The sequence below is a fragment of the Aptenodytes forsteri genome, unplaced genomic scaffold, assembly GCF_000699145.1.
Source record: "Aptenodytes forsteri isolate BGI_AS27 unplaced genomic scaffold, ASM69914v1 Scaffold174, whole genome shotgun sequence".
Taxonomy (NCBI): domain Eukaryota; kingdom Metazoa; phylum Chordata; class Aves; order Sphenisciformes; family Spheniscidae; genus Aptenodytes; species Aptenodytes forsteri.
The window spans coordinates 197,209-212,120 of record NW_008794603.1 but is presented as its reverse complement, the minus strand read 5'-3'; the positions used below and the strand labels follow the sequence as shown (position 1 = coordinate 212,120).

General features: G+C 37.7%; 1 protein-coding gene across 1 annotated transcript in view; it reads left to right on the top strand.

Moving 5' to 3' along the window:
* The window catches only part of MMADHC (methylmalonic aciduria and homocystinuria, cblD type), a 148,636-nt gene extending 134,035 nt beyond the window's left edge, over positions 1-14,601 (top strand). The window contains exons 2-7 of the mRNA XM_009273171.1: positions 2,546-2,690; positions 2,958-3,175; positions 5,768-5,873; positions 7,161-7,291; positions 10,537-10,623; positions 11,975-14,601. Of these exons, the coding sequence (XP_009271446.1) occupies positions 2,546-2,690; positions 2,958-3,175; positions 5,768-5,873; positions 7,161-7,291; positions 10,537-10,623; positions 11,975-12,169 (882 nt within the window). The 3' untranslated portion in view covers positions 12,170-14,601. The remainder of the gene's footprint in view (positions 1-2,545; positions 2,691-2,957; positions 3,176-5,767; positions 5,874-7,160; positions 7,292-10,536; positions 10,624-11,974) is intronic.
* The last annotated feature ends 311 nt before the right edge of the window (positions 14,602-14,912 follow it).

The window sequence follows — 14,912 nt, the reverse complement described above, 5'->3', positions numbered from 1 at the left end:
TCTCCTTTGGGCTTGGGGTACGGGGGTGGCTGTAAACCCGCGCCCGGTCCCGGTGAGAAGGCAGACCGGCGCCGCCGGAGGAGAGCGCTTCTCCGCGTCACGCGGGACGCTTGCACTGCATTTCTCCTTTAAAGCTGCCTTAAATCATCCTGTTTGTGGGGGAGTCGTTGATAAAAATCTAAGTTATACCGAGGTACGCTGTTAGTAGAAGGCAGTGGTATCGTCATCCTTCTGTCTAAGTTTTGGAAGCCCATTTCTGTGGGTATCTGGGGATAATTGAGTTGAGGATTTAAGTAGGATCTGTTTTGTTTGGGGGTTTTTTAACGTCATGAGTTAAGGTGAAACACTCAGGTTCACCGGGGTACTTTCAGACTGAAAAATGAAACGTGCTTTATTGATTTAGTTTTGCCACGGAGACATGAATAATTTATTGATTTCAGCGGTGTTTTTTCACTTGTGTAATGCTAGGTATGTAAATATTTGCATAAGTGAGCTCAGTCAACATATCTGTAATTAACGCTAACCTCTCAATGTTAAGTGATCCTGATTATAAGAAGAAATGCTTTTTTCTTGTAATTACATGTCAGCTGTAATTGTTTGCATCTGTTTTACCTGTAATATAATCATTATGCAAAAATGAATTTCAATAGCGCTTTTACGTAATAGAGGAAAAAAAACATTGAAGTGGAATCAGCAGACTTGTGTTGTTGTTACAGGAACCTCTTAAACCCTAGCAGTGTTTTAGAACTAGGCAGCTTAAGGCCTTAACTGTAAAGACATGATTTAAGTCAGAAAATCAAACATGCCTTTATGCATTTGAGTCTTCATGATGCTGGTAGAACTTATTAGACATTGTATGTTTATGCAGAGGTGGTATGTAAGAAACTGATGCTTACTGACTTAGGTCCTGGTACTTTTGAATAGAGTTTTTATCTTAAACATATAAACAGTACCATTTTCTCACTTTTTTTTTTTTTTAAGTAACCTTGATGAATACATATTTAGTTTACACATGCATGAACTTTTATAGAATCAAGAATACAGCACTTAGGGAAAATCCCTTTATGTTAGTTTATCAAAAGAATTTCTTGCCCTCACCTGGAAAATAAAGTTTTACGAAAGCATGTAAGCTATGGCAGGGGGGATTTATATTTTCCAGTAACGCATGCTTTTGTGCAACTGCAGTCAAGAGTGTTAGTAGTTTTGTGCTAGAGTTAAGTAGTCTTTAATTTTTTTAAAATTACACTTCTAACTCTACATTTTGAGTGTATGATTGGTTATTTTTCTGTTATGCATGTGTAAATGCATCATGAAAGTTGTCGATCTGTTTTTACAGTGTAAAAAATAGATCAGACTTTTCAGTTTAATCACGTCACCTGGATATTTCTTGTTTAAAAAAACAAAACACAAAACCCACAAAAAGAAAGCCAGTAACAGTTGCTCATGTTACTACTTAAAATAATGTCATTGGGCCTCGGAGTTAATCCTCATGGTGAGGGGCTACTGGCTCTTTGGAGCCCTGTCGTTGAGATCGTTTGCACGCTCAGGGAGATAGCATTGCATCATTTTCTGTTTACTGTGTGGCTGAACGAGTTTCTGATAGAATCATCTTCAGCCATTGAAAAGTTATGTTGACAGTACAACTCTGTGGCATGAAGCAGATTTTGTGGTGTATTCTGAGACCACGGAATTCATAAAGGTTTTATGGCTTATTGGCATTTTGACCACCATACTGATCTGTTTGCAGTAATACTTGCTTGTAAATGAGCGCATGTACTGAGTTTGCAAATCTAAATAACACTGACTGCACTAACTTAAGTTTTGCACGTGTTAAATGTTTACGGATTTTGAGAGCAAAAGAAAGAAGCTGAAATTACCATGCCTACCTGTTTTGATACGCATACCTCCCCGCATAGTTCAGAGCTGTTGGTGTGTGTCCTTTGCTGGGGAAGAAATGTGTGTAAGCACAGACGTATGCGTGCTCCTAGATGAAAGCTACAAGACGTATCTGGAGTGATACTATCTTGTGTCTCCCTCCAGTCTTTTAAGAAGTAGGAATCTAGGCTGGCTAACGTTTGTGCTAGCCTTTGAGGCAAACGTCTTGGATATCAGCGTTTACTTAATTAACAATATTTCTAGGTATTTCTGCTAATCAGTCCCGGGATTGAATTGTGGCAATCGTGGAAACAATGACATGCATGGCAATAATCATGGAAACAATCCTCATCCATAGCTTAGTTTAGGTTGTGGGGTTTCAGTGGTGCTATTTAAACTTTTCGGGGTCCCTTCCTCACATGAGAAGGCCTTTCAATAAGTGTTTTCGAGGCTTTTCCTTTACTTAGAATACTATTACTAGTAAAATATAAAAGTAATAATAAAGTGCTTCTAAAACTTGATTTTATAGAAACACAGTTGATCATAATTAAAATTGTCGAGTTAAAATTTAATTATCGAGTGAGGATTTCTCTTGTGATCCACAAAGCTGTACTTAAACTAGTGTTTTTGCTAGCAGTATGTAATACTTATTTTGTTTTTGTCTTCTCAGGTGCTCTGTAACAGAGCAAGATTGGTCACCTACCTACCAGGGTTTTATTCCTTAGTCAAAAGAGTTGTAAATCCCAAGGCTTTTTCTACAGCAGGTTCCTCTGGCTCAGATGAGCCTCATGTTGCTGCTACACCTCCTGATTTATGTAAGAAAAAGCAAATTCATTTTCTTTGAATTCGTGTGCTATCAGAACTTTGCACCCCATATAAATCTGGGAAGTCTGAAGTGTGCTTTTTATGTCAGGGCCCCTCCTTTTACTTGTGTGTTGTGGTTACTTCGGTTATATATGATTGTGATCAAATACAGATATTTGTGATCAAATACAGATATGGGAGAGGTTTTTCTTCCTTTTTTTTTTTCCCTCCCTTTCTTTTTAGATGGGATGACTAAAGCAACGCCTTGACTTTTGCAGGTCCAAGAACTGTATGGCCAGATGAAGTAATGGGTCCATTTGGTCCTCAGGACCAGAGATTCCAGTTGCCTGGTAATATTGGGTTTGACTGTCACCTAAATGGCACTGCTTCTCAGAAGAAAAGCCAGGTTCCAAAAAGTCTGCCTGATATATTAGCAGACCCTTCAGCGAGTGAAAGGCATGAATTTGTAATGGCACAATACATAAATGAATTTCAGGTAAGAACAGGCTGCTTCTATGTGAAACTGATATTTCTTGTCTAAGAGAAACATAACTAATGTCTCTTCCTCCTGAAAAAATGATATTGTTGATTTTCTAGGTGGTTTTGAAAGATGACCTTCAACTGGGGTGAGCGAGAGATTACACAGAACCTAGCTGAAGTTTTTTCTTCTAGGAGAAAGAACTATTTCAGGGTGTCGTTTTTTTGACTAAGCAGTGCTTAGTGAAATAGCATTTTAGTAGTGACTTAATTATATGGATATGGGAAAAGAAAACTTCAGTTTCAAAACCTGCTGTTTACCAAGTCTCACCACCTTTTATCAAACAGGGTTGGTAGTTTCTTCACTATTTCATTTAATGGATCTAGACTTACATAGTTTGGACAGTGTTTAGATCTGCCTGCTTAGTTCTGACAACCATTGAATTCACACAGGAGAAGCAGATCAGCAGATCAACGTACCTCAGGTCTCACAATGAGACTGCGTTTTGGCGATGGCAGAGCTTGCAGCGAGTCAGATGCATTATTAACAACAAGCAGCTTGATAATTGCTAGCATGATCGCAACGTTTCAACAAATGTTGATTGCTACTAGCTGCTGACTCAACTTTCCAGGTTCTCCGAGTTTGTGACATGCTCAGACTTTGGAAGTCAACTAGCAAATCTCCATTGTAAAAACACTGTATAGCGTTTTTTGTAAATGTAGCATTGTATTCCAAAGTGTTCAGAAAACATGAGCTTCTGGTGAGCTCCCCAGATTCTGTTTTCAGCTTGGGTGGATCATACTTTCCATTAAAAGCCCAACAGAAAATTCTAGTTTAGTTCATTTAGTGCAAACCAGGTGCACTGAATACATGTCTGCTTTCTAGCAAGATTACTTGTATAATGAAATGCCTGGTGCAGCTGTTGCTGTCCGAAATGGAAGGGAGAAACTGGAAAGAGCAGAGACAGGTTTTGCAACCGGTATTCAGAAAGTCAGGAAGAGTCAGCTCTGCTTCATACCAGTGGTGTTTAGGAATCCACGAACAGCATTAGCTCACAAAAATGCTGAACTACTCGTCCTAGGAGAGGACCCAGATTTGAATGATGGGATCAGCTGAATGCAGGAACCTCCCATAGGTTGCTGCAGCAAGCAGGAGAAAAGCTCAGTGGCGCTGAAGCTCGTGCACCAGTCCTTGAACCGGTCAGAGAAACGGCAAACTTCTCTGACCTCTGTGTACCTGAGATTGATGTATTAGTTTCATCTGAGCAGAGTAAATGGGCCTACCAGCCTATCAATATCAGAAAGTGATACTGATCTTTGGAAAATGGCCATAGCAGGCACGCTGTCATCAAGAGACTAAGCGTATGTACTGTGTAAGTGGTGTTTAGCCGGCTAGGATGGGAGTAGTAGACAAGAAATCACAATGAACTACCGTTCCGGTAAGAGAAGCATCCTGTAGTTAGGAAGAAAAGAAGCTTACCAGCATAACTGCTGGTTTGTCAGGCTTGAAGTACCAACTGATCTGTCCCAATGACTTTGCAATTGTAATGCAAGATACATGTGGAAACATACATATTGAAACTGCAGTTAATGTCTGTTGTTTGTCTATTGTTGTGTTTATATTTTTGCTGTTTGGTGATTTTGGGGGGTTTTTTTGCTATTCTTGAATGTTACTTTCTAGAACAAAAATGCTAGCCACACTGTGTTTTCAATGTAACAGTTTTCCCTAGATACAAACAGGTGTTAGGTAGGAATTAATGTACTACTCAACGTTGTAATTTCAGTCTTAGAGAAACTTACTGAAATTCCTTGTAAATTATGGCACAGTTAGAGCTAGGAAAACTGTATTAAGGCATTCTGTGCCTATTACATAACAGCTGCTATCCCAAAGGCGGCAGCTGTTGTTACTACCTTCTTAAAGGTATTTTAAGCATAAATGCTATATATCTAATGTACAGGTGCTCCATTTGTAACATACCCACAAGAATCTGGGGTTTGGTGTGTTTTGGGGTTTTTTCAGTTTTCTTGTTTACAAGAATCTGGGGTTTGGTGTGTTTTGGGTTTTTTTCGGTTTTCTTGGTTGTTGGTTTGGTTTTTTTTAAACTGTAGAACTAGACTGTAAAGAATAAAAATGCTATTATTGGAAAGCTGTTCTGCTACTGTTTCAAGCTACGACAGCTAAGCCTAAAAATACTGATAGTACGGAGCTCTAGAACTGTTGTGTAGCTTTAAAATAAAAGTTTTATTCTGGCTCAGGTAATGTGTGTATGTCTGAAATCTATCAATTGCTGTTGTATTAAATACTTGAGGCCATTGTTTCAGGAGGATATTTTTCAAAAATTTCTGTATTGGTTAAGGCTTTGAGATAATACGGTTATAATAATACAGAAAGCTTAAAATTTCTGTATAGGTTTAAGCAATAGGTTATACCTGTATCTGTTCCACTTTTAAGATTTGAAAAACGAATTTTAAGTCTCGCTGCAAATGATCTTTCTGTGAAACTGCTTGGGTGTATCAGTGGACATTTAGTCACAAAAACATAGTCTGGTGTACAAAGTTATTCCTGTTATATATTAATGCACGGGAAAGTTACAATTTTCATTTTTCTCAGGGTGCTGATGTTCCACAGAAACAGCAAATAAATAACGCTGAAACTTACTTTGAAAATGCAAAGGTAGAATGTGCAGTACAAGCTTGTCCTGAACTGTTACGAAAAGGTATATTTTCACTTTTTTTGATAGCTAAGAAATTACAACTTTTTAAAATGTAAAAACATGTAAGTTAAAGACTGATGTAACTGATGCCACAGAATGTGTAATAGAAAAGGGTAATCTAGAGTTAATATTTTACAAAAGAAAAATACATGCTATAAAATGAAAACTGAAGCTTCGCTGTTGACAATACTTTATATCTCATATAAAATTCAGTGCCATTTAAATTCAAGATCAGCTGGGGCAGGTAGTAACTTTCAGCTGCTTCTTTAGTGTCAGGTAGATTCTGGAGCTAATTCGCTGTCCAAAAAATGGTTTGTAACAAAATCAAGTCTTTTGGCACTGCTTCTTAGTAGTAAAATAGCAAATTGAAATTATGAAACTACTTGAAAGCATTGGTCCATCATTTCCTCCTTTAATTTGCTGAAGGAGGAAATGATTGAAATTAAATTGGAATAAAGCTTTCTAATTTTAAAACTGATATATTGAAAGAGAGACTGAAATTTGGCTGAAATCTCAGTCTAGATGCTGAAGAGAGCATACTCTTCAGAGAGTAAGAAAGAATGAACCTTTGGGCTTTTAATTCTGGAAAGTGTTTTTTTCCTCCCACACTGAAAACAAGGCTCCGTGAAGCCTCGTCGTGACTTTGGTGCTTCACGTGCATTCCTGTTTGTAGTCCAATAGGTGATGCAGAGAGAGAAGCATGATGGGTTTGGGCCTTTTCTGCCCCAGGGGAAGAACCGTCACAACTCGTCCCTATAGTACACTACTGATACTGAGTCTGCTGTCACGTCCTAGGAAGTAGATCTGAGGCATTTCTACTGAAAGATTTAATGTAAAAATCGGTGTGCATCATGTAGCGTGGCTTAGCCAGAAAATAAGGGTCTTCACGCCTTATGTGTGCAGAGAACTGTGGTGGTGTTCCGTTCAAAAAAAGTATTCCTATACTTGGTGTTGCATCTCTGCAAAGAAAGGCACTTGTTTGCACATTCTGGAATGTGCAGAGTAGTGGGGCTTTTATCTTGCAGCTAGATAGGAGGTCTTGAAAGAGCAAACTCGATTGCCTAAGTTGTTTTTAACAGGACCTTACCAAGGTGCGTTAGTTTTCACAAAAGCAACATCAGCACTTCAAACCAGCATGCTGTTTGCTGGATCTGACGTGAGAAACACACGCGTATCTTGGATTTAAATGAAAGGAAGGCTTTAAAGTAGGGTCAATAATTTGTCTAAAACTGAAAAATCATGAGTAAAATGTAAGAGCAAGCCATAACATGCCGGTTTCCCTTTTTTTAGACTTTGAGTCAATGTTTCCAGAAGTGAATGCCAACCATTTAACAGTATTAACTGTCACCCAGAAGACTAAAAATGATATGACTGTATGGAGTCAAGAAGTGGAGGATGAGAGAGAAATGCTGTTAGAAAATGTAAGTAGCTGACAGTAGCATCGGCTTACTTTTGTTTGTAGATGAATCTTCTGTGAACTATGTCTGTATTTTGGTCCATTTCTAGCTCTGGTAGTAATATACTGTATTACTTCTTAGAGCATTTTTGAGCTAATCCTACATTCTCTTACTGATAAAATGGAGATAACTTTTTTCCAGCTTTGTAGCTTTTTGACTACTCTACGTGAAATGTCTCATAGAACCATTAAATTCTTTATAGTGGGGAGAGCCAAAAGTATGCTAAAACATTGTAAAATGCTACAGTAAATCTGGTAGTAATATACTGTATTACTTCTTAGAGCATTTTTGAGCTAATCCTACATTCTCTTACTGATAAAATGGAGATAACTTTTTTCCAGCTTTGTAGCTTTTTGACTACTCTACGTGAAATGTCTCATAGAACCATTAAATTCTTTATAGTGGGGAGAGCCAAAAGTATGCTAAAATGTTGTAAAATGCTACAGTAAATAAAGATACTTGATTGTTGTCCTGTTGCAGTTAAAGGGCAGCAACTATTTTCTCACCCTGTTTCAGCTTTAGGACAATGCATTTTGTAGGATATCACTGCTCTCTTTGTTTTTTCCGTGATGTAATTGAGAATCCAGTACAGAGCCTGTCGATGAGTGCGTCCTCACTTGTTAAAAGTGGTTGCTCTGGGTTTTTTTCCCATTCTGATTATGGGTATGGTTAATGCTTTTAGCCTGGGTATCAGTTATATTTATTACATCTTAACCATCCTCATGAACTTTGTCGTCTTGTTCTGTTGCCACTAGAGGTCTCTCTGGAAATCACTTTATTTCACATTCTTCAGATTTTTTGGTGTGTGTACTCCAGCAGGTGTCACTGTTCACCACCGCTGGCGTTCTGAACACCTCAAAATCCAACGTTTCTATGTACTATTTGTTACAATTTTTCTAAAACTAGTAAAAAGCATCCTGTGGGATTTTCATCTGTATAGTGAGGGTCATATTTATGTTTGAAAATAGCCTGGTAATGTCCTTTTCAATCCTCTAAATTGCAAATGCGGCCTGTACAAAGCAGTGTAAGGGTTACCACAAAAAAAGGAAGAAGCAGTCTGAAGGATCAACATAAAGATTACACACAAATTAAAATTCCCTTCACGTTAGTGTGTTCTTCTCTTTGAATTATTTATGGTCTGTTGGTCTTTGGCATTGTAATCTGGTCTAATTATATGTTAATTGGCATCTTTCTTCCTTGTGCACCTCCCTGTCAAGTCTAATATAGTCATTGTAGGGGTGTTATGATGTTGGATGTAACCTCCCGGCCTAAAGGTTACTAACAGTAAATTCACAAGAAAATGGTCTGTTTGTTTTGCTTCATAGATGGTTAGAAGTAACCTTAAAAATACTAATCTAATGTGAGGGGCTTGTGCTAAAGTAGTGAGGGTTATGTACAGCCAAATCTAAATGTTTACAGTAGTGAATCTCAAGAGTTTATTAACCTCACTCTTAAGTGATTGCTGAGGGCTTGTTACAACACCGGATCAAAAGATGTACTGTATCAGAAATGTGATGCCTAAAATGCTGTCTTCAGATGGCTTACTTATATTTGTGACTTAATTTACAGTTGAAACATAGTTAATCATCAGAGCCATCAAACTTCAAAATACAGAAGAGATTACTGTAAAGGATAAACTTCCCTTATTTTTGACCATTAAGGGCCTGAAGCTGAGTAACTATAATATTTCTATAAATTTGAAACCTTGAGCTGCTAAGGGCACTAATTATAGAGAACAATCCAATTTTTATAACTGAAAGTAAATAAAGTATTACATTTATTCTGAAGTTAGAAATATTTCTTTTTTATGAGACTAGGGAATTTCTTTCATGTTTTGAGGAAGCTACGTGAATTCTATTTGTGCTTTACTCTAGCTCAGTGTATTTGGCTATTTAGATTTTTCTACTTGGATGTGTTTTTCTCAGAGTGCATGGATGGTTTTGGAACCATCGCGTCTCTACTTTTGTGTTTTGGTTTTTTTTTTCTCACTCACCTTTGCAGGTTGCTTGAGAAATTTTCTATGGGCCCCTGCTGGCCCTCATAACATGGCTTGAAAACTGCTGGTCTAGGTGATTAAAAGCACGTAACTGAGGTCTCCTCCTGTTGTTGCTGATTTATCTGTGTAAAAAATGTGCTGTGTAATCTGTAGGTCGTGTAATTACTTTGTGCCCTGTGTCGTGATGTCAGAATACAGGAGCACAGATTTAAATCTGCCTGGTTGAATTTTCTTCTGTATCTGAGACTGCAACTCAACACCTAAGACTTAAAATAAAAAAAACCAAACAAACAACAAAAAAACCCCAAAAAAAAAAAACCAAACAACAACAAAAAAAAAACCACTTATTTTCTCAAATTAGCTGATGTGAAAAGTTGGTACAAAAAAAAGGATATTCTTTAAGCTGTCTCTTCAGAGAAGGGGGGGTTTTGATGATGCGTTACAGAACAGGGAACTTCTTGGCATGTTGCTTAATTGAAAATACTATTTTCAGGAACATCAGCTGGTGTCCTCCAGTGTAATTGAAACATGACTGACAACTTTGACTATCAAATAGTGGGAGAGTTTGAAATCGTGATTCATCCTGACCACCAATTCATTACAACAAGAGAATTGGTGTAGATTGGTGTAAAAGTCAAGTGCTTATGGAACTGTTTGCTGTCAAGATGCAAAACTAAAATGTTCTTTAAAATCATTTGCAGTTAAACATTTGTAGTGCAGGAAGAACTACGTAATACTGTCCTGTTGGCTGAGATAAGACCTTACAGCAAAACTCTGTTTTTCATGTGTTTATAAAAATCTAATACTACATTTAGTGTCAAATTTGTGGAGTTTAGGTGAGATCTGTAAACTCGTGGAAATAACACAAATACCTGAAGTAATGCTTGACTTCTTAAAGAGGATAACAGGTATGATTGCAATGTGCATGAATAATCAAAGCAATTACGTTATTCCTTGTACAAGCTGTTAATCCATTACTGACTGGCACAAGGAACACTCATAAATCTCGTATGATTGGAGTACCCTAATGTATGCCATTAATTCTAATCCTCTTAATATTTTTATTGAAAGTATGCTGAATTTCTCATTTATTAGTAGAGGCCAAAAGAAATCTGTGCTTGTTCATTTTCAGAATATTTTATACATGTTCTGATATGTGTATATATGTAACAAATCTCATTTGATATCCTTCTTTCCCTTTATTTTCTTTAAGTTCATTAATGGTGCCAAGGAAATTTGCTATGCAATTTGTTCTGAAGGCTATTGGGCTGACTTCATTGATCCCTCCTCAGGACTGGCAGTAAGTTATGTGCTGTGTGGCACGCGCAATGGACACTGCTATGTCCCAACTAGCAGTGGTATTTGCATTCTATATGGGTTAAATCCAACTTTTTCATATTGCCCAGAAGCTGTTACCGTAGGATAATTCATAAATTAAGATAGAATAGTAACCCTACGCCGGTTCCCATACTGTGTCAGCTGTCACTGCTCTTGGCAGTTTGGAGAATGTTGTTCAGCAATGAAGCTGAATTTTGGATAACTGTGGAAGTTTTATGCCCAAAAGCTCTTGGTCGCTGCACAGTGGGCTGGTTATGCCCTCCCCAGGTAATTTGGTAGTCCTGACACCTATTTGTGTAGATGGAGGGTTTTAAAAAGTCTCTTTGCACTAGTTAATGGTATCTTTGTTACGTAGAAAAAATGAATAGCTTGTTCCTATTAAACAGCGTTGGCATTCATTGTCAGATTGCACCAGTTCTCGGGAGGACCTGACAGTTTCTTACCAAGACATCTGTGAAATATAAAGAGTCTTAAAACTTACAAGAGAGAATTGAGAAAGCTTCTATCAAAGCATGAGCGTATATGTATTTTTGTCTGAGAACTAACCGTTAAAACTGTATCATAGTTCAACATAATCATGGCAAAGCTCAGTTTAGTGGGTTTTTATTTAAAAACACTATGGAAGGCAGTGATTTATCGTGTCAACAGAGGCAAATAGGTTTAACAGGGGATGTTTATAAGGTGAACAGGCAGTTGAAGGTGTGTATAGTGCTTACAAGCTTCCCAGAAATTCCACGCATTTAAGGAATACTTACAGATTGACGAAAGTAAGGTTCTGTCTTTGGGCTCCAGTTCAGCAGTAACATCCTTACCGATAACCTGTTCATCAGGAGTAGGCTTTTGGTCAGAAGCTTCCTCCTGAGATAAAGCAACTGAAATACTTGTTTCAAATTTACACACATTTTTGCTCTTCAAAGCATCTTTCTTTATAGGGGGCTTATTGAAAAGGTACGCGTCTTATTTTTGCTATTTCACAGAAGGGTTCTATCCTTAACGCCTGTAGAAGCAGCAGAACCTTTCCAAAGCACTTGAGGTTTGTTGCAAGTATAGTTGATTAGACTTTCAAACAACACCGATGTGCCTTCAGCGCTCTGTCAGTGGCGAAGGCAAATGTTTAAATACGGGGTGTCGGTATAACCAGAGGTGCTCTGCTTAGCTTCCTGTGTAGGTTTCACAAATAAAACTGTGCATAAGATTTCCTCTGACAGATGTAACTGGTACTTCTGGGCTTAGGTTTTGTTTTAAAAAGGGGACATTTTAAATGCTCTTGGAAATGTTCGCGTGAAAAATTCTCTTTTTTTTTTTCTGCCTAGTTTTTTGGACCTTACACAAACAACACTCTGTTTGAAACAGATGAACGCTACCGCCACTTGGGATTTTCCGTTGATGATCTTGGCTGCTGCAAAGTTATTCGTCATAACATCTGGGGTACTCATGTGGTTGTAGGAAGTATTTTCACTAACGCTGAACCTGACAGCCCTATCATGAGAAAACTAAGTGGAAACTAGCAGTCATCAGGGTTTCACAAGTTCTTATGACCTTTGCATTCTTTTACTTGATGATTCTCTCTAAGCATTGTCAGGAAATGCCACACTTTAAGGTATTCTTAGATAATAAAGTAGCTGTTATTTATTTTAGTCTTTGTGAATATGTGTTCACCACATGTGACTTAGAATATGAATTGACAACATTCAAACGGATAACTTTGTGCTACATGAATTTTAAGCTGTGAGTTTCCTTCATCTTGAGCAAGTTTAAATGTACATGTACATAGCTATCTGCATATCCTTTTTTAATACTATCTTACAAGCCACACTTCTTAACCATTTTGTCTTTCAGTGTCAAACAAATCTGTGCTCTTAGTATTAAAAATCCTGATGCCACTGAAGTTTCCAGGGATTTTGCCACCTACTGAAATAAGTGGCAAAAAAGGTGGAATAAGTAATAAAATTGTTCTCCCAGAATATAGAACTTAATAAAAACTGCAGAAGTTAATGCTGGACTAATCACTCATTTGCTGTTCTAAAATGAGAATAATGAGATAAGCTTTCAGTGGTCTCTACTTCAGTGGGGAAGTGTTCACTCGGCTGCTACATCCAGAGACTCAGTAAAAAGTCTTAAATTACTCTAGAATCAGTCATCTCTTAATGTTTTTTTTGTCTTCATGTTGCTTGAGATTTCATTTTCTCAGTGTTAGCTAAATATATTTTATTAGTTTATATATGTAAATGTAATTTAAAGTTGCTTTTGTAACTTTCTTAGGTCATTAAATACATTGTGGAAAAAAAAGGTAATAGGGCAATGCTTGGATATCATCACTGTTCTCCTGTACTTGGATGCAATTTAGACTTGTCTCTGTGGAATTTTGAAATGCCTGCGCAAAGAGCAATTATGATCAATTATTGCAATTATGATCAATTATAAAAATATTTCAACAGGAAGGTTTCAGTAAACTAGTCAGTCTCTTCAGGTATCATAAAAACAATCAGGACAGTTGAAGTTACAGAAGGGAGAAGAGTGAAGAAAATTCAAGGCACCTGAAATTCCAAAGCTCCGTCAGCTGCCTCGCTGCAGAGACTAACTCACAACCTAGATGGTAATCTCATCGCAGTCGGTTATCGGGGCCGTTTGTTAACACACCACTGCAGCAGCTGTGCCAGTTCGTGCAGCGGTGGGAATCCTTCACTCTTGACTCAGTCAAAACTTAGTGCAGCTTTTTGTCTGGATAATGGCTGCACAAGATGATGATCTAGGAGGTGTACCTTCCTGTCGGGTAGCTAGGGATTTTAGTCATTGTGTCTTTTTCCAATGTGAACTAACAATTACGGATTTAAAACTTGTTCTAGGTTTGTATACTACTACTATTTCCTACTTGGGGTCTAAGCCAGTTATAACCAAAGTCTTTTTATTGGCTTTAATGGGTTTAGAACCAGATGCTTTACCAAGTGCCTGTATCTGTCCTTGTTAATGATTGCCGCAAGCCCGTAACTCTGCCGGATCACAGAGGTGGAAATGAGGAAGACTTTGCACTGGAGGAGCGAGTGCTGTCTACTCTAAATTCACTCACTAAGCCAGCAATTCAGAGGTTATCCTGCTCACCTACCATCGTTGTCATCACTGTTGGCTCTAGCCTGCACACATTCCAAGGTTGAAGTGTATGGCTGTTGAGGCAGGATTTGTTTATCACTTTGTCGTGGAATTTGTGCTGTATTTCCAGAGCCAAAGTTCTTGACCTCCTCTCTACTGTCCAAGAAAGCTGTATTACTTCCAAGTCTTCCATTGATATTTTTTTTTCTCATTCTCATCAAGAGGATTATAAAGGCTTGAGAAGCTGCAACGTGTCGTGTCTTGTTTGCAAAATACAATTATTTTGCAGAATGCAAATTAGCTCATTTGATAAAAAAGGGTTAGTGTCTCGCTGGACAGTGGAGTACACTGCTGTGGAGAACTGTTGGATAGATGTTAGAAAAATAAATTCTGTGAAATCGTTCATGTATTTTTTTTTTTAACTATATTGAAGACTTGATGCTATCTTTTCTTCAGGTGACTTTGCTGTACTTCCCTTTCTATGTTTTGCAAGGGGTGGGAGCTGTCAGGCAGCTATCCAAATTAAGCTTGGGACACTAGTTCTGGAGTTGATATCCTTTGAAGTTTTGTCCTGGAAAGGGCTTTTACAGTGGCTTTTCAAACGGCTTCAACCCGAGGCAAAAATCTCACTGAAGATAGTGGGAGTTTTGCCTTGACTTCACTAATGCTAACGTTTCATGCCAGAATCTGAGGGGAGGTGCGATTTCCTGATATTTTTCTAAATAAAATTTTCTCATACATCTTGATTCTCGAAAGAGGCTAGGACCATTCCAGTTCTATTTCCCTCACGTCAGAAGAGCTATACTGTGTATTAATTAACTTGCTACTATGAAATAAAAGTTCTTGAATACAGTGTTTACTGTACTTCTGATAATAAAAAACAAAACAGCTTTCAGTGTTACAAAATGAATTCCTTTCTACGGTAAAGAGAAGAGCACATCTGCCTCCTTAGCAAAGACTACTGCTCTGTGGGAAGTACTATTTCTCTTAATTCAGAGAGGCTATTAATTTCAGGATGTTATTAATTCATTACCAAATATACCAGAATTTCTTTTTTGCAATAAATTCCATAAAAAGCTTATTTAAAGTGGTGAAGCTGAGCAGCACAAGAGCGGTGCTATCTTTGTGTAGTTACATTTGCAAGCATGTTAGTATACATGGAGA